The 23918-nt window shown below is 39.4% G+C and overlaps 1 protein-coding gene and 1 non-coding gene across 6 annotated transcripts in view; one reads left to right on the forward strand and one right to left on the reverse strand.

Moving 5' to 3' along the window:
• Kntc1 (kinetochore associated 1) overlaps window positions 1-23918 on the forward strand; it is a 74600-nt gene that overhangs the window by 44242 nt on the left and 6440 nt on the right. For all 5 annotated transcript variants that reach the window (XR_012443510.1, XM_074060927.1, XM_074060925.1 and 2 more), the window contains 17 exons: window positions 4204-4332; window positions 6096-6212; window positions 7954-8063; window positions 9698-9905; window positions 11104-11193; window positions 11881-12052; window positions 12142-12200; window positions 12312-12528; window positions 13781-13854; window positions 14055-14265; window positions 14391-14500; window positions 17312-17358; window positions 18804-18882; window positions 20415-20533; window positions 20920-21055; window positions 21684-21779; window positions 22154-22210. Coding sequence is in view for 4 of the 5 variants with exons in the window: in XM_074060927.1 (XP_073917028.1) it covers window positions 4204-4332; window positions 6096-6212; window positions 7954-8063; window positions 9698-9905; window positions 11104-11193; window positions 11881-12052; window positions 12142-12200; window positions 12312-12528; window positions 13781-13854; window positions 14055-14265; window positions 14391-14500; window positions 17312-17358; window positions 18804-18882; window positions 20415-20533; window positions 20920-21055; window positions 21684-21779; window positions 22154-22210 (2031 nt within the window). In the remaining variant the exon portion in view is untranslated. The remainder of the gene's footprint in view (window positions 1-4203; window positions 4333-6095; window positions 6213-7953; window positions 8064-9697; window positions 9906-11103; window positions 11194-11880; window positions 12053-12141; window positions 12201-12311; window positions 12529-13780; window positions 13855-14054; window positions 14266-14390; window positions 14501-17311; window positions 17359-18803; window positions 18883-20414; window positions 20534-20919; window positions 21056-21683; window positions 21780-22153; window positions 22211-23918) is intronic.
• LOC141419112 (small nucleolar RNA SNORA51) lies at window positions 5224-5355 on the reverse strand. Its single transcript, XR_012443776.1, has one exon. It is a non-coding gene; the product is annotated as a small nucleolar RNA SNORA51 (small nucleolar RNA).

Below are 23918 nucleotides of genomic sequence, written 5' to 3' on the forward strand. Positions count from 1 at the left end.
CTGCTTTCATGCTGCAAGAAGCAGTGATCTGTAGCAATAGAGACTGTATGCCTTCGAGGCTAAAATCTTTGCTATGTGGACATTTTATAAAAAGTGCCAACTCTTGATGTTATGTTTAGTGATCACCCTTTATTCTTCTTTAGTCTGGAAATCTTTACCATTCAAGTTACAAAATGTCAGGGCTTGTAATGACTCATGCATTTATTTTTGCAGTTCTCTGGATCTTTTTTATTGTGCTTCATCGGAAACCCTTGGTACTACGTCCATTTTTTCTTCCACTTTCTTTTTACATTTTAAGTATCTAGAGAATACTAATTTTTTTTTTTTGAGAGCAAGTAAAACAGGAGAGTTTAATTATGATCATGTTGTGCCCAACAAATCATTGCTGGTTTTTTTGTTCAGTTGATTCTAAGCCCTAAATGCTAAGTTTACTCATTTAGTAAATAATTTTTTGTTGTGGTTTAAAAAAAAAGCTAGGTGCCTGTGGTTCACACCTATAATTCTAGCTACTCAGGAGGCAGAAATCAGGAGGATTGCAGTTCAAAGCCAGCCCAGGCAAATAGTTCCTCGAGACCCTATCTTGAAAAACCGATCACAGAAATGGGCTGATGGAGTAGCTCAAAGTGAAGTCCCTGAGTTTAAACCCCAGTACCACAAAAAAAAAAAAAGAAAAAGAAAAGACATGTAACTTAATGTTTATCACCTTAACCTTTTTTCTTGGCAGTGCTGGGATTTGAACTTAGTACTTCATGCTTACAAGGCAGGTGCCCCACAGCCTGAGCCGTGCCTCTAGTGTTACCATTTTTTTCTTTTCTCCTTTTATTTTATCATTTTTACATTTACTTACATGTGTATACATTGTTTGTGCTCCTTCCCCCCACCCCAGCCATTTTTTATTGCATAGTTTACTAAAGTATGGTTGCATTGTATTAAAACAGATATCCAGATCTTTTTGATTTTTGCATTTCTGAACCTTTATACCCTTTTTGCCTTGCAGCTTTGGTAAGCGCCATTCTGTTTATGAATACGAGTTCTAGAGATAGCATTTGTTTTTTGTGACTGGCGTATTTCAGTTAGCGCAATGTCCTAAAGATACATCCATGTTGTTCATTAGATCTCCAGAATATATTCATCTGTGTTAAAGAAACTTTGCACCCTTTCGCCACAATCTTTTCATTCCCACTCCCAGTCCCTAGTAACCATCATGTTACTCAGTGCTTCTATAAATTTGACCTTGTTAGAGTCTATGAAGAAGTTAGATCTTACAGTGTTTGTCTTTCTATGGCTGTCTTTGTTCACTTGGCATAATAATATCCTCCAGATTCATCCATGTTATTGCAAATGGCAGGATTTCCTTTTAAAGACTGAATAATACTCCATTGTATGTTTATGCTATGTTTTCTTTATTCATTCATCTTTATTCATCCATCCATTAGCGGACATGTAGGTTGTTTCTTTTGTGTGTGTGTGTGTGTGTGTGTGTGTGTGTGTGTGTGTGGTCCCAGGGTTTGAATTTCCTAGGCAGGTGCTCTCAGATGATTTCTGTTTCTTGGTTACTGTGATTAATCCTGCCCTAGACATGGGAATGCAGGTGTCCCCTGACGATCTTAATTCTTAACTCCTTTGGATGTATAGTCAAAGTGGGATTGCTCAATCACATGGTGGTTCTTTTTTACATTTTCTAAAGTATCTGTTTTCTATAATGATTGTACCAATTTCCATTCCCACCAGCAACATGTAAGAGTTCCCTTTTATCCATTATCCAGCCTGGCCAATACTTGTTATCTCTCACTTTAAATAGCAGCTATCCTAACCTGCAAAGTGATATCACATCATAGGTTTGGTTTGTATCATTTCTGATGATTAAATGATACTGAGTGTCATTTCGGGTTTTTGTTTGTTGGTTGATTGGGTTTTTGTATTTTGATTTTTTGAGACAGTCTCCCTATGTTGCCCAGGTTGGCCTCAAACTTGCAGTTCTTCTGCCTCAGCATCCCAAGTGTTGAGATTACAGATTTGGGCAACCATGTCTGGCTTTCTTTGCTTATTCTTTCCTTTTTTGGGGGGTAGATCTGTATTTTGAACTCAGAGCTTTGAGCTTGAAAAGCAGGCACTCTTCTACTTCATACCCCACTGGCTTGTTGCTCCCTGAGTTTGTGTCCTGGCACAGTCAGTCATGAGTGAAGGTGCCGGACAAGCAGTTAGGAGTTAAAGCAAGTTCATGCCACAGACTAGGAATTAAGAGTAAAGCAAGCACAACATTTATTGAAAGGATAGGAAAGCACCCTGATGGGTGGGACTTAGTAAAAAAAAAAAAAACTAAGCAAAGAGTGGCTGAAGTCTAGGAGATGATATGTGGCATTAACTGGCTTAGGTCTAACTGTTCTACCTTGTAACTGTATTTGCCACCTGTCTGCCCCCCTCCTTATCGAATTGAGCATTCCAAGAAGGTCTGGTCAGCTTGCCCTGGACTTGGGGCCCACATCTTGCAGCTGCATTTTGTTATTTTGGTTAGAGGTTTGTTATTTTTGTGAGGAACCTGTTGCTTCTCATGTCCCTTTTACATGTCTGTTTCTGAAACATCTCTCTCACCCAAAATGGAGTCACCTCTGTCATTGCTTCCCTTATAGAGCCACACCTCCAGTCCATTTTGCTCTAGTTATTTTGGAGATAGGGTCTCTTGAAGAATTTGCCCCAGCTGGCCTTGAACCTTGATCCTCCCAAGCTCAGCCTCCCAAATAGCTAGGATTATAGGAATGAGCCATTGGTGCCTGGCTCTTCTTGTTCTTGTTTGCCTTTTGTATATCATCTTTGGGAAAATGTCCATTCAAATCCTTTGGTTTTTTGTTTGCAGGGGGTTTTTTTGGTTTGTTTGTTTTGTTTTGTTTTTGTCTTGTTTTTTATGGGTTTTTTGGGGGGGGTTGGGTACTAGGGTTTGAACTCAGGTCTTCACACTTGCAAAACAGGTGCTCTACTGGTCGAGCCACACCTCTAGTCCATTTTCCTCTGGTTTTTTTGGAGATGTGGTCTTACAAACTATTTGCCCAGGCTGGCCTCCATCCTCCCGAAGCCACTGACACCCAGCTTTCTTAATGGATTTTCACTATCATCTTGCCCAGTCTGTCCCAGAACTCTGGTGGCTGACCCCCTGAATAGTTGGGATTCCATGTGTGTACCTCTACACTTGGCTCCTTTGCCCATTTTTAAATGGGCTATTTGATTTGTAGGAATTCTTCCTATATTGTGGATATTATCCATATCAGGTATATGATTTGCAAATATTTTTTTCCCACTTGGTGAAATAAGTAGGGTCGAGAGCCTATTTGGATCGGGTCCAGAAGAACCTGGACAGGAGACAATCCTTTGCAGTAATTTTTTTTTTTTTCCCAGTGCTGGGGATTGAACCCAGAGCCTTGGGCTTGTTAGGCAGTAATTTAAAAGTGAGTGGAGAAATAGGGAAGTATCAGGAGGACAGTAATTTTTGTTGTTAAGATAGGAGAGAGAGTATTGAGGCACCAGAGAAAAACTGATTAATGGTTCCAAGAGAGAGGACTTAGGCAGGAGCAAACTCTTATAGAGGCAGATGGAAAAGGATAGAATTAGTGAGCACATGAAGCTCTGCCTCAGGTGGATAGGGATGGGAGGGAAAGCAGAGTACAAGGAGGATATATTCTAAGGAATGCCTTGTTAGGAGATTCTGTCATTGTGCAAACATTAGGCACTTATGCAAAAAGTGCAGTAAGACCTTATGGAACCACTGTGGTATATGCATTCTCTTTAGTGACCAAAACGTCAATGTGAAGCCCACACCTCTACTTGAGTTCAGATGCAGGGGACTGGTAAATTGAGTGGTGAAAAGATGGGGTAGCCATCCTCTGCTTGCTTCTGATTTCTCAGGGAGGCAAAAAATGTTACCAGCTTTGAATGACAAAATAGAGGAATTTGTGGAAGATCTGCAGAGAGGGGTTGAGATAACCACAGATGGGAGAAGAGAGTGAGACTTCTGTGCCCTATGCAGCTTGGTATAGTGGCTTTCCTTAAACCTAAGCAAACACAATGGAACTGTGTCATTGTAAGTAACTTCATGAAACACTTGCTCTTTTATAAGACTTACAATTCAATTTGGTGGCAAAGGAACCTTAAGATGTGTAACCCTGTTATGATTGTGAAGAAATTGCTTCATTCAGTGCTTTCTTCCCATAGGTATTCAATTGTCGCCATGTGGATCTCGACCTGGCCTTGGGTTACTGCACTCTCTTACCTCAAAAAGACGTGTTTGAGAGCCTCTGGAAGCTCATAGATAAAGCATGGCAGAATTACGACAAAATTCTGGTATGCCCTGAGCAAGCACACCTTCCATTCTTGAAGTATTAAAGATGTGAAACTGACTTGATAGTGGGTCTTAAGGATTTAGTTGGACAGATGTTGAACAAACTCACAGGGTTTCTGCCAGCCTTGGTTTGGTGATGAGCCCTGCTTGACCCAAAGAATTAAGATGATTTTTGGGTTTTTTTAAATCTATGTAGGGCTGGCAGAGTGGCTCAAGTAGTAGAGCACCTGCCTAGCAAGCATGAAGCCCTGAGTTCAAACTCTAGTACCACTAAAAAAATAAATAAAATTAAAAAAAATTTTAAAGTCTGTATGCAGCCTTAGACCCTCACACATTATGATTATTCTAGTGTATTTGACATCCATAAGTCAGGTTTTTATGTAGGATAGGATTTTGTTTGTATGTTTTTACAGTTCTGTGAATTTTATTATTTGTATAAATTTGTATGACTACTGCAGTCAAGATACAGTTTTGTCATCCCAAAAGTTCTCTTGTGCTATCTTTTTTTTTTTTTTTGGCAGCTCTGGGTTTTGAACTCTGGGCTTTACTCTTGCTAAGCAGGTACTTCTACCGCTTGAGCCACTCAGCCAGCCCTTATAGGACAGATTTAAAAGATAGAAAACTGCTCTTGGAAGTTGGTTTTTTTCTTTATTTATTTTAGACTTATTTGGGGGGAGGGGAGGGCATGTACTGTGGCTTGAATTAAGGGCCTCAGACTTGCTAAGCAGGCATTCTTACCCCTTGGGCCACTCCCTTAGGCCTTTTTTGCTTTAGTTTTTAGGTAGGGTCTCACGTTTTTAGCAGGGCCAGGCTGGACCATAGTCCTCCTATCTGTAGCTGGGATCACAGGCTTACTACAACACCTGGCTTCTTTTTTTTTTTTTACTTCCACCCTGTGTCTCCCCATTCACAACATAGACCAGGCACAGTGTCTGGGTTTGAGTTTACATAGGGTAGGTTTACTTTCCCTCCTCTTTCTATACAGTTAGTCTAAAAACACATCCTATAGTAAGCACCAGGAGACAAAGCCTGGCTTCTTAATTGAGATGGGGCCTTACTGTCTTATTGCCTGGTCTGGCCTCAAACCATGATCCTCCTGATCTCTGCCTCGTGAGTAGCTAGGATTACAAGGCATGAACTACTCTACCAGTCCTTTTTTAAATGTTTGAGATGGAGTCTCACTATGTAACCCAGGCTGTCCTTGAACTCACATCCTACTGCCTCAGCCTCCTGAGTGCTGGGATTACAGTCCTATAGTACTATACCCAGCTTCTGGTTGATTGTAAAATTTGCTTCTTATGGGGATTTTGCATACAGGGTATTAAGACTGGCCTCTTCTTATGAAGGAAAACCAGACTAAAAATGCATGGTATTATACAAAAAGCTGAGTTATTCAATGCTACATAAGAGATAATGACTGAGCATACAGCAACATGTGACATTCTACACTGTTACCACAAGGAAAGGTTACAGGGTTTGTTTGGTTGAGGTTTTTTGTTTGTTTGTTTGTTTTTGGTGGTACTGGGGTTTGAGGTCAGGTACTGGCCGTTGCTAGGCATGTGCTCTGCCACTTAGCCTTTAGCCCTTTTGGTTTTCTGGTGCTAAGGATTAAACTCAGGGTTTCACATGTGCTGAGTATGTGTGGTACCACTGAGCCACATCCTCAGTCCGTGGTTATGATTTTTATTGTTGAGGTTTATCTAAAAGGTATTGAAAGAACTTACTCTATTTGCAATAGAATTTTAATCCTGTTGTAATTTTTTAGGCACTGTCTTTGGTGGGCTCCCAGCTGGCCAGTCTCTATCAGGAGATTGAAATAGGGCTGCAGTTCCATGAAGTCAGTACCGATGCCCAGTGGGGTGTCCGTCTTGGTAAACTTGGTGTGAGTATCATTTTGCTACGATGTTTCTTCCGTCTTGATAATACTCGGTAGAATTGAAGGCAAAGGTCTCATTGTCCTTTACCTTTAGTGAGAGACTGGTATGTATTGATGCATAAATTTTGGTTATATTGAGCACACAAAGAAATAAGGACCCTCTTGCCTAATAACTTTTTTATATATATTTTAGGGAAGTTAAAAGGAGTCTGGGGCTGGCAGAGGGGCTCAAGTGACAAGATCAACCTGCCTAGTAAGCATGAGGCCCTGAGTTCAAACCTCAGTGCCACCAAACAAAAGATAAAAGAAAAGCTTTGACTGGGGATGTAGCTCAGTGGTTTGTTTGCCTAGCATGCACAAGGCCCTGGGTTCAATCTCTGGTACCACAAAAAGAAAAAGACTGACATTTCTGTCTGCCTAGCTTACTGATTTACAGGCTATTTTGAGTATCAATTGACATGCTGACATTTATTCTCTTTCGGGCCTAATCATTAGCTTCATATTTTTGTTTTCTGCTGCTGTTGTTTGATTAAACTTTTTATTTTTATTTTTTATTTATTTATTTTTCTTTTCGAAATAGGCTTAGCTGTGTTTTCCAAACTGGTATGGAACTCCTGGGCTCAAGCAATCCTCCCACTTCAGCCTTCCAAGTAGCTGAGATTACAGGAAAACACCACTATATCTAGCTGCATTAAAGATAATATTAAAAAGAGAGAGGTGGTGCCTCCCTGTAATCTCAGCTCTCAGGAGACTGAGGCAGGAGGATCACGAGTTTGAGGGCCTCTTGGGCTATGTAGTGAGACCCTTCCTCAAAAACAAGCAAATAACTCCTCCCCACTCAAAAAAAGAATACATACAGGCATGCCATGCTTTGGATTTTGCAAAATGACAAACAAATAAGCTTCATTTCCTTTACCAAAAATGTAAAATATTTTATTTTATTTGCAAACAGTTGATTCATCAGGAAGGTGACCACTGCAGAGATGACATGTGATTTTTGTAGTAAAAGTAATAGTAAAGCTTATTAGTAAAGGAATTTAGCATACCATGATAAAAGTGGGGAGAAAAAAGACTGACATGTTTCGAAAACTGATTCCTATGGTGTTCCATTGACATTAACCTAACCACTTCCTAACCACACTTTTCTTTTTTCCTTGTGGTATTGTGGATTGAACTCAGGCTCTCGGGCTTGCTAGGCGAGCACTCTACCACTTGAGCTATGCCCCCAGCCCTTTTAGTTTTTATTTCGTTTGAGATAGGGTCTCAATAACTTTGCCTGGGCTGTACTTGAACTCATGATCCTCTTGCCTATATCTCCTGACAAGCTGGGAATACAGGCATGTACCACTACACTCACCTAACAATCAAACTTTCCTGGTAAAAAGGCAAAGGTTAGGTTGGCCAAGAGGGATATTTGGTTGCAAAGCCAGATACCTCAGACCTCAGTACAGTGACTGAGTTGGGCAACATGATAAAAATGAAAGTTGGAGGTCAGGAATGGTGGTACCCGCTTGTAACCCCAGTACTTTGGGGTCTCAGGCAGGAGGATTTTGAAGTTTGAGCCTAGACTGAGCTACAGATCAAGTTCTGGGCCAGCCTGGGCTAACTAACAAGAACTCTGTCTCAAAAATGAAGAGAAAAAAAAATTTCTTCCTAAAAAAAAACAGTTAAAGGCAAGTCATACTCTTGCCTTTATTTGGATGCATTTCCATCCTGAGGTTTTTCATTTTGCTCTTTTCATTTCTAGATTTCTTTTCAGCCAGCTTTCAGGCAAAACTTTCTCACCAAGAAAGAATTCACTAAAGCTCTCGTAGAGAACATAGATATGGACACAAGCCTCATTTTGGAATATTGCAGGTAATTCTTTAAAGTTTAAAGAATTTTTTTAGGATTTTTGCTGTTGGCTCAACCATCTTGTGCTCCTCACTTCAGAACACAGTAGTCAAGATTACTATTACATGTGGCCTGTAGACCTCTGGTATTTGTTTTTTCTCATGCCCAAACTAAAGAAACTAAAGCTAGAATAAACTGTATGATAACACCTTTTTAATTCATGTTTCCCAAACTTGCCTCATGATAAACATATTCCTAAAAATACTGATTTCTGAGCGAGGCATGGTGGTCATGCCTATAGTCCCAATACTGGGGAGGCTAAGGCAGGAAGTTTTCAAATTCCAGACCAGTCTGGGCTACATAGCAAGGCCCTGTCTGAAAAAAAAATCAGATTTCTGATCCTCTCCCTGGCAGTTTTAACTCTTGCTGGTCTACACCGAGCCCCAGGGATCTCAGATCTTTCATAGGTGCTCCAGATGATTCCCAAAATAAGAAAAGTTTGGGGATTGGGGATATTCCTTATTTATTTATTTTGGTGGTACTGAGGTTTGAATTCAGGGCTTTGCTCTTGTAAAGCAGGTGCTTTAATGCTTGCACTTCATCTCCAGCCCAGGTCTTTTCTTTTCTTTTTTTTTTTTTTTTTCTTTAAATCTTTTGTGTATACTAATGTGCACTTTATAAAATTTACCAAAAGCAGAATTGCACTTCACCTATCACTTTGTAGCATGTTATTCAATTAACAATATGTCTTCCACAGTCAACATACACAGCTCTTCCTTTTGGTTTTTTCCTTTTTTTTTTTTTTTGTTTAGTTTATAGAAATTTATTAAAATTAACCCCCATAGAGTGGGGGAAAAAAAAAAAACTATTAGTACAATGCTGTAACCAACTAAACTAACCAGGCAAGGCAAATTATTAAAACTGTTGATGTTTAATGTGCTTTCAAAGAGTATCCATCCATCTTCCAAAAGGTAAGCTGCATGTTTGCTGCCACCATATAAGCCCTAAAAGCCTAAATTACCAAAGTCTTCCTCTTACCTGTTGATCCTTCTTTAATGGATACATTATTTAGCCATTCTCTCATCAATGGATGGTTGAATTGTTTCAAATCTTTTTTGAGACAGGGTCTTACTATGTTTTGTTTTGGTGGCATTGGAGTTTGAACTCAAGGCCTCACACTTGCTAGGAAAGCACTCTACCACTTAAGCCACTTCCCCAGCCCCAACTCTTAATGATCACAAACATTTATACAGTGGATATCTTTCTTTGTGTGCTTATGTGAAATTTGCTGATGTATAATAAATATTTTCAATGTTACTACAGATTTCTTCCCAATATTATACCTGCTTACATACCCATCAAGAATAATATCGAATTTTTGTTGTTGTTGGGGTAGGACTGGGGTTTGAACTCAGGGCTTCTCACTTACAAAGCAGGCGCTCTACCACTTGAACCACACCTCCAGTCCAAGAACAATATCTCATTTTTAAAAGACAGTAATTATCTTTGATGATACATAGTATATCTGATTACCAGGCTAGAAAACAGAAAGGTAAAACTTCAGTGATGGGAGTGTGTCCCTGAGGTGTCCCTTGTAACCTTTACATAGGAATGTGTGCATTTGCAGAGATCAGTGTGTAATCACATACTCCTTTCAGCACATTTCAGTTGGACTGTGATGCAGCTCTTCAGCTATTCATTGAAACACTGCTCCACAACACTAATGCCAGCCAGAGCCAGGGAGATGCAGCTCTGGTGTCTGCAAAACAGCAGCATTCCAAACTCCTGGCCAAAGCCCTCGAGATGGTTCCCTTACTGACAAGCACAAAAGATTTGGTCATCAGTCTTAGTGGAATACTGCGGAAGGTAAGTGAATGGGGAAATGAGCATAGGGATCGTCTCCAACATCCCTCCCACCCTTGCTGAACTAGGTAGATCTAATGACAACTGGATGTGGATGGCCTGTATTTTTATCCAGCAAGTTGTTTGAAGCAGCAGTTTTCCCGTCTTTTTTTTAATCAGGAGCACTTTTTTCAGATATTTTTAAAATGGCAAACACTCTTTGATAAAGGATCAAATTAGAAAGGTATAAGTCAGAAAGAGAAATTTCTCTACAATCCTATTCTCAATAGAGCGGATATTTTATCTCTTTAGAGGTAAGTGTCAATAGTTTGGTTTAGTGACAATTCTACACTAAATATACTATCCTCTGCTATAGTGACTTTATTATTCTACTATATAGTTAAAACATACCTCATTTAACCAGGCTTTTATATATGGACATTTAAACTGTAAATTTTATTATTATAAATTGCCGCAATGGATATATTTATATGTGTGTTTTCCTACTCGTCTGATTTTTTTGAGGAAATCTTTTGAGAGTTGGGATTTTTAAGTCAAAGGATAGTTTGAGGAGACTGAGGGAGGTTGGTGACAGGAGAATTAAGATTATAAGATTGCAAGAGGAAATTCAGTTTTATATTACGCCTTTAATTCAGCCAAAAATTATATAAACTTTCTCAAACTTTCTAGGTACAATAGACCCTCTTCCCACTTTGACAGTCTTGTGATTTTAGTTGAAATTTAAAAAATAGATAATAATGCTGAGTGGGAGAAACAAAGAACAAAACTAATGGTATATGCAAATACCACCCAGTTAATTATTATATTATGGCATACAGGTAGAGCTAAGACAGAGTCCTTTGTGAAACTCTTGCATAGAGGCCTACATTGTAATTAAGCCATTTCCAAGAAAAGGTCAATTTCTTCCCGTTCTAATTTCCCATCATAAATAGAAGAAGTAGAACTTCAATTTCAAAATTTTATAAAATTGTGAGGTTTTGACTATTACAACACTATTGCCTTTTGAAGCTTTTTTGATAGATTTCAAGACATTTTTAAGACGTATGTTTATCCTAATAGAGAAAATTTTAGATGTAAGAAAGTGTTAGTTTACTTTTAAAGAATAATTAATCTAGAGTGTAGTGTGCACTGAAAACATTGACTAAAACAATCCATGTGTCAGAATCTTTCCAACATTTTCATATATTTTGTTTTTATACAGTTGGATCCCTATGATTATGAAATGATTGAAGTTGTCCTGAAAGTTATAGAAAGAGCTGATGAAAAGATAACCAACATTAATATCAGTCAGGTATGACAAATTAATATTAAAGATTTGGAAATTATCTTTATGCTTCTATTTGGGTAATATATATCATGACAGTTATTCAGTGTCTCTCTGGATTATCCTGAGCGCCCTTTTGGCTCTATACTTTATTTTAGATCTTTATCTTTGAAAGGAATCGTAGCAAAAAGTTGTTCATGCTGTCCCTAAATATCATTTATCTTATTATTTTTGCTATAAATTGGAAAAAAATGACTAAAGGACTAATTGTAAAGAATTAAGGCAACATTATTTGTCATCTAGCAAGAATAAAAGGACATGGGGCTTGCTAGACACCAGTGGCTCACACCTGTAATCCCAGATACTGAGGAGGCAGATATCAGGAGTATCATGGCTGGAAGCCAGCCATTAGTTTCTCCTGGTGTGACTTCTTTAATTATCATATAAATTAGGTTTAGAAGGATAACATTACAGGGAAAACTAGAAAAGGTTTTGATGGTCTTTTTTTTCTTTTTCTTTTTCTTTTTTTAATAGTACTGGGGTTTGAACGCAGAGCCTCACACTTGCTAGGCAGGCTTTCTATGCTTGAGCCACTCCACCAGCCCTTTTCTGATGATTTTTATGAAAACAAGACTGTCTGAGGAGTGGAGATCTGATGGTACAGACCGTATGGACTGGGTTACGCTTATAGGAGAATGCTTTTTTTTAATGCAGGCGCTGAGCCTTCTGAAGCATTTGGAGTCATATAGGAGAATTTCTCCTCCTGTGGACCTAGAGTACCAGTACATGCTAGAGCACGTAATAACCCTGCCATCAGCCGCCCAGGCTAGGCTGCCTTTTCACCTCATATTATTTGGCACAGCACAGAACTTCTGGAAAATTCTCTGTATGTTCATGAACTTCTTATATATTTTACTAAATAGCCAACAATTTTTTTTTCTTAGGCAAATAATACTCTTCTCATTTTCTTTCCAGCTTCAGAGCTCAGTGAGAAGTCACTCCCGACGCTGCTCTTAATCTCTAAATTAATGAAGGTAACGGGTTAAAATCTTAAGAGTTTCTTTGTGCTGTAGTCAATCCTGACCCTGAGTAGAAGGATCCTACACAATGTTCATGCAAAACCTCCACTGTCCTTCTCTCTGAAGTTCTCCCTAGACACGCTCTACGTGTCAACAGCCAAGCATGTTTTTGAAAAAAGCCTGAAGCCGAAGCTCCTGAAATTAGCACAAGCCAAGTCCTCAGCACCGATGAACAAGGAAATAGCTAAGCTTACTCAGACCATTGAGTCCTACCTGCTGTCTATAGTCAACCCAGAATGGGCTGTTGCTATCGCCATCAGCCTCACCCAGGAAATCCCAGAAGGTACACAATCTTCCTTTTGTTGGACTGAAAATTATTGACTTTTTTGTTGTTTTGTGGTTTTTGGTTCTTTTTTTCTTTTTGGTGGTACTGGAATTTGAACTCTGGGCCTTGTGCTTGCTAGGCAGGTGCTCTGCCACTTGAGCCATGCCTCCAGTCCTGTTTCTGCTCTTTTTTTTGCAATGCCAGGGATCCAACCCAGTGCCTCATGCATGTTAGGCAAGCACTCTGCCACTGAGCCCTAACTTGTTGTTTTTTGAATGTATTCTTTTTGTGTCTGTAAGGAGAAGCAGATGTTTCTTCATCTATGGCATTGCTGAAGGTTCCAAAACTCACGTGATGCAAACAAGACTCCTTGGTGTTAGGTCAAGGTTCAGAGACACAGGTGTCTCCAGCTTGTGGTTAGGAATTTAAGTTAAAGTGTACTTCTAATGTTCTGTCCTACTTTCAACGATTAGTCCTTAGATATTCTCAAACAACCAAATAAGTACATAAACAATTTGGGTTGTAAAAAATTTTAAATACCTTTTTTTTCAGTGTTTGAGTGATTACCACAGAGCTACACCCCCAGCCCAGCTAACTATTTTTTTAAATGCTCATTGGTCAGAATGTGGTTAATATCAAAACAAGGCCTAATCATAGGATGAAATACTATGTAGCTGATTTGGAAAGATATAAATCATACTGGCATATGTGTGATATTATCCCCTCCCTGATTAAACACAGAAAACTTCTGGAATATAAGAATAAATAATAGGAATGGAAGCTAAGTAGGGGCTTTTGTGGATTTTGAATTTTCATTTTGTATTATTCTGTTCTGTTTAACCTGATTTTTACTGAGTGTTCATTTTTATAACTTAAAAAGTCTTGCTAATTTGACCAGGTATAGTGGCTTACACTTGTAAATCCCAGCTACTTGGGAAACAGAGATTAGAATTATAATTTGAGGCCAGCCCAGACAAAATCTTAGGGAGACCCCATCTTAATCAGAAGCTGGGGATTGTGGGGCATACTTGTCATCCCATCTTCTGGAGAGGCATAAATACTAGGATCAAGGTCCAGGCCAACTTAGTCAAAAATGCAAGACCCTGTTCAAAAAATAGCTACAGCAAAAGGGCTGGGAATGTGGCTCAAGTGATGGAGCTCCTGCCTAGCAAGTGTGAGGCCCCCCCAAAAAACTTTTTTTTATTTGCTAATTTTACTACATACATTGTGTCGAAGGAATTCAGATTTGCTCATAAGTCTATCTTCTCAGGCTCTTTCAAGATGTCTACTTTGAAGTTCTGCCTGTATTTAGCTGAGAGATGGCTGGAGAACATCCCGCCCCAGGTAGGTCTGAGCTAGAAACAAAGTGCTCCTCTTTCTGTTTGACTTAACCAGCCTTCCCATCCTGCCCAGTGCATAATAGAAGAGATCGAGGGCCATGACTCCCTGCTTAAGGACACAACTAGGGAAGGGAAGGGTGGGTTCTTAGCCTCCCCTGAGATTTATAAAATAAATCTTTGTTTTAACTTGGTATTTCCTGAAAGGATGAAACACGTGACAAAGCCCAAGCTTTGTTGAAGAAGCTTCACCTCCAGTTCCGGCGCTCTGGCACAGAAGCTGTGCTTATAGACCACAAGTTGAACACTCCAGAACATCTAAGAGTGATAGGAAAGCCAGCACACCTCATCGTCAGCCTCTATGAGCATCCCACCATCAACGAAAGGATGCAGAATTCATCTGGCAAAGACTATCCTGGTCAGGGCAAAACTCTTTCTATTTTTTGGTTCAGGAAAAGCTATTGTTTTCATCCCCAGTTGTCTCATAGCTGAAAACTTGAGTTTTTCTTTTCCCAAATAAACTCTTTATCTTGGATATCTTAGATATTCATGCAGCAGCTAAAGAAATAGCTGAAGTCAATGAAATTAATTTGGAAAAAATCTGGGACATGTTGTTGGAAAAATGGCTGTGCCCCTCGACAGCACCTGGTGAGGTGAGTGCTTATGGCCCCAAGTGTGTTATTGGGTGGGAGCTGAGGCCTCCCCTCAGATTCTGAGGATTTGACCCACCTAACTCAACCCTGTAACTACGGGTACAGGCTCTTCAGTGAGGGAACTTTGTTCGTTTTAATCTGATGAGTTTTGATGAGGTGATTTGCTTTTCATTTATTCTTAAATATTGTTCTGTAGCTGATGATTTCGGACATATACTTGGTTTTTTGACTCAGAGTCATATGATTAATTTTGTGTTTAAATAATTTAAGTAAAACAGAAAAGGTACAGGAACAGTATCAAACAATTCCCTATATACTCTTCACCCTCCTCAATTGTTAACATCTCTCCATCTTTCTTTAGCACTGTCTCTGGAACATTTGTACTCCTTTGCCCATTGGAGAGGAAACTGTGTCATGCACCTACCCCTTCCCTGTCTGTTTCTTAGGTCTTCTGTTTCCTAAGAACAAGGATTTTCTCTTGCTTAGCCACTGTATAATTATCAAAATCAGGAAATTTAATGTTGATACAATACAGTGTAATCAGTTATCCTAACAATGTCTTTATAGTAATTTTCTCCCCTGGATCCAGAATCATCTAGGATGCTGCTTTGCATTTATTAGTCATATATCTTTTTTTTTTTTTTCTTATTTTGATAGTACTGGAGTTTGAACTCAGGACCTGACACTTGCTATGCAAGTACTCTACCACTTGAGCCACTCTGCCAGCTATTTGTCATATCTTTATTTTAATATAGAGAATTTCCACAACACTGACAGTTTTGAAGAGTGTTAGCCAGTTATCTTATAAACTGCCCCATAATTTGGATTTGCCTAATATGTTCATGATAAGATTCAAATTATGTATTTTAGACATCATACTCCAAAAGTGATATCATGTCCTCCCTTGGCTTATGTGGATGTGGAGACACATGACATTTGTTTGTCCTTACAGGTGGTATTAATGTAGATACGTTGGGTATTGTCCCTTTCTGTACAACATAGTTACTATTTTTCCTTTTGTAGTTTTTAAGAGATTTTTTTTTTTTCCCCTATACTGGGGTTTGAACTTAGGGCCTCATGCTCATTAGGCAAGTGTTCCTTCACTGGAAATATTTTTGATGGTACAATATCCTGTTTCTCTTCAAATTACTACACACACTCACCAATTTAGCATACAGTGGTGATTCTCACTTGAGTCTCTGTTTCCTGGGATGAGACACTGATAATTTTTTTTTCGTTTGTTTATTTTTGGTGGGACTGGCATTTGAACTCAGGACTTGGACTTGCAAAGCAGGCGCTCTACTGCTTGAGTCACACCACCAGTCCCTGTTCTGGTTATTCTGGAGATGGGGATCGCTCAAAGTATTTGCCAGAGCTGGCTTCGAACCTTGATCCTCCCAATCTCAGCCTCCCAAGTAGCTTGGATCACAGGAATGGGTGAAATTGGCAGTTTTGAAGGGAGCAGGCCAAATTGGTTTATAAAATGTCTTATTTTGAGTTTGCTTGGGGGTTTTGTGTGTGTGTGGTACTGGGGTTTGAACTCAGGGTCTACACCTTGAGCCACTCCACCAGCCCATTTTCGTGATAGGATTTTTGAGATAGGATCCCGAGAACTATTTGCCCAGGGCTGGCATTGAACAAGCACAACCAATATGACATTAGGTTTTTATTTTGGTATATTTAATATTTTTTTCTCCTTATTTATTTGTTTTCCTTGAGACAGCATGTTTTTATGTGGCCCAGGCTAGTCTCAACTCCTGGGCTCAAGTGATTCTCCTGCCTCAGCCTCCCTGGTAGCTGGGACTACAGGTGTGTGCCTCACTCTTCTCTTAGGTGTTTTTTTGTTTGTTTGTTTGTTTGGGGTTTTTTTTTTTTTTTGGTGGTACTAAGGTTTGAACTGAGGGCTTCATGCTCACTAGTTAGGTGCTCTCCCACATGAGCAATATTCAAAGAATATTTTTAAAGCATTTACCAAGAGCAATAACTGTGCTTCATTGTAAACAGAGTTTAAGCATGCCTCAGCCACAGAGAATCTGTGGTTGACTCTAGAAGTAAGCATTTGTATTTTAAGTTACACATAAGTTCAAAGTACTAAACTGAAAGATCCCTCAGACCAGGAACCATGTCTGTACATCTCACCGAGCACAGTGCTTTGGAAGTTGTGACACATATGCTGAATTAATGAATGTCTCACTTAATATTGCTAGATTCCTTTTCTTTTAAAAAAAGCTGGGAATAGTGACTTACTCCTATAATCATAGCTACCTGGGAGGATCTCAGTTTGAAGGCAGCCAGTACAGAAAGTTCACACGCTCACATCTCAATCAGTGAAAGCTGGACCCTGCAGCATACACTTGCCATCCCAGCTATGCAGGAAGCACAAATGGGAGGATTGCAGCCTAGGCCAGCCCACACATAAAGAACGTATCAGAAAGATACCTAAAGCATTTAGGCTGCGGTGTGGCTCAAGTGGTAGTGCCTACCTGGTGAGCACAAGGACCAGAGGTCCGGACTCCAGTACCACCAAAGAATAAAATGAAAAATGGTACAAGCACCTGAGTCCTTGTTTTGCTACTTGGGCAGTTCACGTACTTAGCATGAGATGTTTGTTGCATGAATGAATGTGAGTAAGTTTATCATTTAAGCAGAAATCTTTTCATAAAGGAATTATTCTCACTATAGTTTCTTTCATAATTTTTCACATAATTTTATACATTGGTTTTTCGGCATAATAGATTTTTTTTAAGATGAAAGTTTATATAGTTACAAACTATCTTTGGTTTCTGACCTTTTTTTCCTGTGTTTTCAAAGAAACCATCAGAATTATTTGAGCTTCAAGAAGACGAAACACTACGAAGGTATTCTTTTCTTTAGTTACGTGGGCCTTCACCCTGATGCCTGCAAAAATCTTTCAGAGGTTGAATTGTAAAAGGTTTTCTGGATATAACTTGCATCAAAGTCTCTGAAAAGAATTAATTCATTGATATGAGTATCTTTGGGGTGTATAGGGGAATCAAACAGCTTGGGCCCAGGATCCTGCTAATGATGGAGCTCCTAGGCTCCCTTTAGCAGAGAGTGCATCTCTAGCTTTTATTAGCTAGGTCTTTGTCTCCAGACCCCTGGTGAGCTCTCTCACCTTCGTAGACTGGGATGGCTCAGATACAGGTCACAAGATTCCTTTTGTCCTTCTAACCCAAGGCTGAGATCAAGAAAGACATGTTGCTTTTATTGAATGTGCTGTCCGATTGCTTGTGTCTTGTTTTCTTTAGAAGACTGTGTCTGGGCCCAGATCAGAAAGAATGTGGCAATCTATTCATGATGCCTGGTACAGGCATCGGAGAGGGCATGATGGCTCACATGCCAGCTTTCTGCCATCCCTATCCTAGACCAACAGTAGGTCAAGTGACCTGGGAGGCTCTGTACCCTACCTTGGCCCTGGAGATCTGATAGTGAGAAAAGACTTGGGTAGACAAACTCAAGAATATCATTTTCTCACCTGATTTGGAGCAGAGCTGGCCTAACCAGCTATTCCCTTCCCTGTCCAAAGGGAAGCTCTGGGTCTCTGCCTCCATCTTAGGCTTTTGGTTTGGTTTGGTTTAGATTTTTTTGTTTGTCTGTTTGTTTGTTTTTGAGTCAGGGTCTCACTATGAATCCCAAACTGGGCTACAAGCCTCAAACTTGGGACCCTCCTGCCTTAGCCTTCCTTGTGCTGAGATTATAGGCTTGGGGTATCACATCTGGCTCTTGCTTAGTCATTTAAAGGCAGATGCACCTTTGTTCAAACAAAAGGTAGCTCCTGGCCTAATTGAACCTATCACATGGCAAGTGTTAGACCAGAGCAATTCACAGACAGAAGAAAACAAGGAATCCCCAAATCATACTTAATTAAAGATTAGAAATTCCTGTTTTTTCTGGCTGAGAGCTCTATCCCATCCCTTCTCCAAGGCTGCCTGGTTCCTCTTGCTCTTCCTTGGATGGGCCCTCTAGCACCATTCATTGTGCTTTACACCTAAGGTCTATATCAATTTTGTAGATAGAATTTAAATTACCGAGGTTGAGTAGGTATTGTACAGATGAGGAAGCTGAACCCTGGCATTTATTGTGTATGTTATCCTCTTCAGCTTTGAAGGAACTCATGAAAAGACTAAATAGCCTGTAAAAGGGAAAGCAAAAGTCATTGACCCATATCCTTCTAGCCTACGTTTGGGATGTCTAACAACTTTCACTGTCAACAGAAACACATGTCTGTTGTTTTGGTAGTCTATCACTAAGTTGAAAGATAAATGTAATTTTTTTTTTCCAGAGTTGTGTATCTTCTCCAATCTCGACCGACTGATTATAGTTCAAGAATGCTGTTTGTATTTGCAACATCAGCTACAAGTGTAAGCTCTTCAATTAATCAAAACCCATGAGGGCATTTTAGCCTAATATTTTTTTCCTGTGTATTTACCATGCTCGATTTCATGAACAGATGAGTCAGATAATGCTCACTTTCATAGTCAAAGTTTATCTTATTTTATAAACAAGGATTATTACACGCACCACACTTCATTTAACACTGGCCTCTCTAACATCTGTTTAGCAGACTGAAAGGTACATACACTTGACAACTCCCACAGGTTCGCTGCATTCTCGGTTAACTCCCTAGTCAGTCAACATTCCTGATACCAGAGGTCCAAACAAACTGGCCCATAGAAAGGTCTCCACCTTGGCCTCTTGTCCTTGTATAACATGTCTTCTGGCTCTAGTTACTCTCTAACCTGCAGCCAGACTAATCGTTCTGTGTGCCTTTAAAGTTGCATATGCATCTTTTTGGCCTCAGGCTTTTACATGCGGAAAGGTTGTCTTCCTCTTCTTTCTCCTCCTCCTTTCTTCTTCCTCCCCCTCCTCCCTTTTTCTCTCCTTCTTCCTTTTTCCTCCCTCCTCTCCTTAACCCTAACCCTAACCCAGGTGGAGAGAATAGAGAGGAAGGGTGAGGAGCCACAGGGCAAATGGTCCACAGGGCAAAAAGGACAAGGGAGAAGTCTAAGATGCTGAAGTCCATGTAGGAAGAAGGAAAAAAAAATCTTTTTTTTTTTCTTGCATATTAGTTTGTCTTTTACGCATTCTTTCAAGCTAAGATGCTATACCAATTAAAGTGGCTAGTTAACATGCTTCCCATTTTGCTGTAGAGAATATTAATTGATTACATTATAATTAGTTAATATTCACATGTGTTCAAATATGAGTTCATACCAATATGCTATATATTCTAGAATTGAGGTTTAATAAAATTAATTTTTATTGCTTCATCAAAAACTTTTGTTTTCATGGCACTGGGGTTTGAACTCAGGTCCTTGCACTTACCAGGTAAGTGCTCTACCACTTGAGACACTCCACCAGCCCTTTTTTGTGATGGGTTTTTTTCGAGATGGGGTCTTCTGAACTATTTGTTTGGGACTGGCTTTAAACCTCAATCTTCCTGATCTCTGCTTTCCTCATAGCTAGGATTACAGGTGTGAGCCACCAGCACCCGGGCAAAAAAAATTTCTTAATGAAATGAAAGTCTTCTTTGGTTTTCAGTGCTGGCAATTCATGCCTGTGTACACAAAGGCAACTAGAACAGTTGGGGTCCCTGCCTCAAGTCTGCCTGCACTTTCGCCCCCCACTGCTTCTGTACCATAAGTGCAAATTAACACAGCGTAAAAGGCAAAAAAAATGTAGCTTAGTACTACTATGAAAATAGTTTTGACCCCTTCCCTTCTGAAAGAAGCTCAGAATTCCCCTTGTTGTTCTCCACTGTGCATTCCTTAAGGGGAGAGACTGACTTTAATTTAAAAAAAAAAAAAAATGTCACCTATGTTGAAGGTCATTTACCTAACTAGAACCTGCAGTTGTGTAACTCAGTTCTCCCAGCCTTTTTTTGGTTTTACAGACCTTGGGCATACGCCAGTTAACTTTTGCCCACAAAACACGAGCTCTGCAGTGCCTCCTGTATTTGGCTGATAAGGAAACTATAGAATCTCTCTTCAAAAAACCCATTGCGGAAGTGAAGTAAGTGGAATTTGATTCATTGTATTAAGAAGTGGGAAATAGATGTTTTTATTGCAGCTGTAACTTCTAAGCCCTTTAATTCATTCAACTGCTATGTAAACGTAACTCTGTTGCCTTGACTATTCTTGACATTTTGGCAAAGGAAGGAAGGAAACAAGGCCTTTGAGAACATCTTGTCCTCATTTCTTAATTTTGTTTAGAAACTGAATGTTTTCTTCATCTTGCTCAAATTGATTTCTATCTAATATTATACTCCGTTAATATATTCAGAAGGCCAGAACAGACATTAAATAACAAACTGGCCTCATATCTCCTTGTGGCACATTTTATCTCAAATGTAAATGTGCTCTGTAAGAATGATTCTTATGAACACCTCTGTTTTCCAGATCCTATTTAACATGTATAACTTTTCTGGCATCATTTGAGACGCTGAATATCCCCATCACATACGAATTATTTTGCAACAGTCCTAAAGAAGGAATGATTAAGGGCCTGTGGAAAAACCACAGCCATGAGCCTATGGTATGTGCAATCATCTGGGTGCAGGGGTCTCATCTTCACATATGCTGTTCTGTCCACTCAATCTTCTACCCCACTCAGATGCCTAAAACCCTCTATCCCCAAGCAGGTCCCCTACCCCAAGACCTTTACTGCTTTTCCTGTCTGGTGTGTGGGTGGATAAGGCAATTTGGAAGGTCCTCTCCTTTCTTCCTTAAAGCTCACTGGCTAAAATCATCCCCACAAGCAAGAAAGAGCTCATTAATACTCCTTTCTGTCTGTACTCATACAGACAAGGGGAAGAGACCATTCCCTGTAGGGAAGAGTGTCATTTCCCTTCCACCTGATTGCCTTTGAATTTAGTCTATGAGGCAATGAGAGCCCAGGGCAAGAATGAAACCAAAAGATAAACTGTTCTTGGATAGAGAAAGAAAAAGAAGAATCTCTTTGTTTCTTCCATTAGAAAGAGAGAACCTTCATTAAAATGAGGCAGTAGACATTTATATGTGTATGTTTTATATTAAGCTGCCCCATCTTTTCCAGAGGTTACTGGTGTTTTGAAACAACATGACTTTTTCACTCTTTTTTGTTGTTGTTGTTGCTTGCTTGCTTGTTTTTTTGTTTTGTTTTGTTTTGTTTTTTGGGGCTTTAGGTGGTAAAATTGGTGGCAGAGCTTTGTTTGGAATACAAAATCTATGACCTGCAGCTTTGGAATGGACTCCTGCAGAAGCTTCTTGGCTTCAACATGGTGAGTAAGACTGAGGATCTCTTGAAGATTGTGCACAGCATCCCCCACACATTCAAATTAGCGCTTGCGACTGAACGCGCACATGCTGGAGACAGTCACTGCCCCTGAGATCCTGCCAAACTTAACCAGAGAAAGTGCAGCCTCAGTAATGACCTACGTCAAACTGGAAATAGATAGGTGGTTCCTTGGCCTTTTTTTTGATGCTCATGGACTTGTAAGGGGACTGCTGGCAGTTCTCATGGAAGAGGAATTTCTTCAGATACTCTTTCTGAAACATAAAGAATCCAGTATTTCATGTTGAAACTTTATATTTTGGGTGGTCTTTAGAACTTTTTAATTTAATTAATTTATTTATTTATTTACTTATTTTACAGATTTCTTATCTAAGGAAAGTTTTAACAGCTATTTCTAGTATCCATTCCTTATGGCAGGTATGTAGTTTCTTCAAGTAAATATCATGCAACTTAATCTTTGTGTTTGTTGGCCTGTGTCTCCTGGGCAGACTGGATTAAGTGGTCACCTCCTGAGTAAAGAACAGAAAGGATGAGCCCCAGGATGATATTCCAGAATCCTCAGCTCACATTTCACCCTCTTCACAACATTGCTTCCTGAGTTCCCCAGGCTTCACCAATCACATCATCTTATATACTCTTGAAACGCTGTGGCTCGACTCTAACGTTTATCCTAGGGCAATTTATCTTAATTACACGTTGGTCTGCCCCTCATAGACCTTGAAGACCTTTAAAGTCAGGGACCATGTGTTACTCATCTTTTCTAAATTTCACAAGTTGTATACCCACATAATCTCTATTATATAGAAATAAATAATTTATTTACTTGAATAAATCAGAACACCATGGAAATATGCTGAGTAGAACATGAAAATTTTCCTTACTATTTCTCTCCGTAATTATTTCCCAAAGGATAACCACTCTTTACTATTTATTTATTTATTTATTTATTTATTTTTGGTGGTGCTGGAGATCTAATCTAAAGCCTTGCATGTGAGAAGCAAGCACTTTATCCTGGAGCTACATCCCCAGACTTTACGATGTATCCTTCTAGAGCTTTCCTTATTGTATAGTCATGTAGGTGTGTGTTACACAAATAACATTTGTACACATAAATGCAATTGCATTTTACACAAAATGCTGTTTTCTATAACAGTGGTGTCTTGGATATTGATCCATATTAGGACAGATAGATCTATTTTGTTTTTTTATTATTATTAAGGTAAAATTAATTCAGCCTTTTAAGTGTACAGTCAAATGGGTTTTCATATATTCACAAAGTAGTTCTGTAACCATTACTATTGCCTAATACTAGGATATTTTTCTTACCCCAAAAAGAAACGTCATGTATTAGCAGTCATTCTGCATCTCCCAATTCTCCTCCAGCCCCCAGCAGCCATTAATCTACTTTCTGTCTGGATTTATCTGTTGTGGGCATACCATATTAATGGACTCATGACTCACGTAATTATACCCTTTTGTGTTTGGCTTCTTCCACTTGGCATACAACTACATTGTAGCATGTATTCCTGCTTCATTTCTTTTACTAAGAAATAATGTTCCATTGTAAGGATATGTAGTCAGTATATCCCTGGAGGATTGGTTTTAGTATTACCCCCTGCAGATACCAAAATCTGTGGCTATTCAAGTCCTTTATCTAAAATAGCATAGCAGTGCATATGACTTACGCGGCCCTCCCATATACTTTAAATCATCTCTAGATATTTACAACACCTAATACAGTATAAATGCTATGTGAAAGTCAGGTGCACAGTAGCTCCTACCTGTAATCCCAGTACTCAGGAAGTAGAGATCAGAATTGTGGTTTGAGGCCAGTCCAGGGAAAAAAATTAGTGAGACACCATCTCAACAAAAAAGCCAGAACTGATGGTGTGCACCTGTCACCCCAGCTACACCAGTGACATTAAGTAGCAGAATCATGGTCCTTACCACCCAGGTAAAAACACTGAGACCCTACCTGAAAAACCACTATAAAGTAAAAAAGGATGGAGGAGTGGCTCAAGTGGTAGAATGCCTGCCTAGCAAACACAAGGCCAAGTTCAAATATCAGTACTGCCAAAAAATAAATCCTATGTAAATAATTGTTTATATATATATATATTTATTT

Source organism: Castor canadensis, chromosome 18 (assembly GCF_047511655.1).
Source record: "Castor canadensis chromosome 18, mCasCan1.hap1v2, whole genome shotgun sequence".
Taxonomy (NCBI): domain Eukaryota; kingdom Metazoa; phylum Chordata; class Mammalia; order Rodentia; family Castoridae; genus Castor; species Castor canadensis.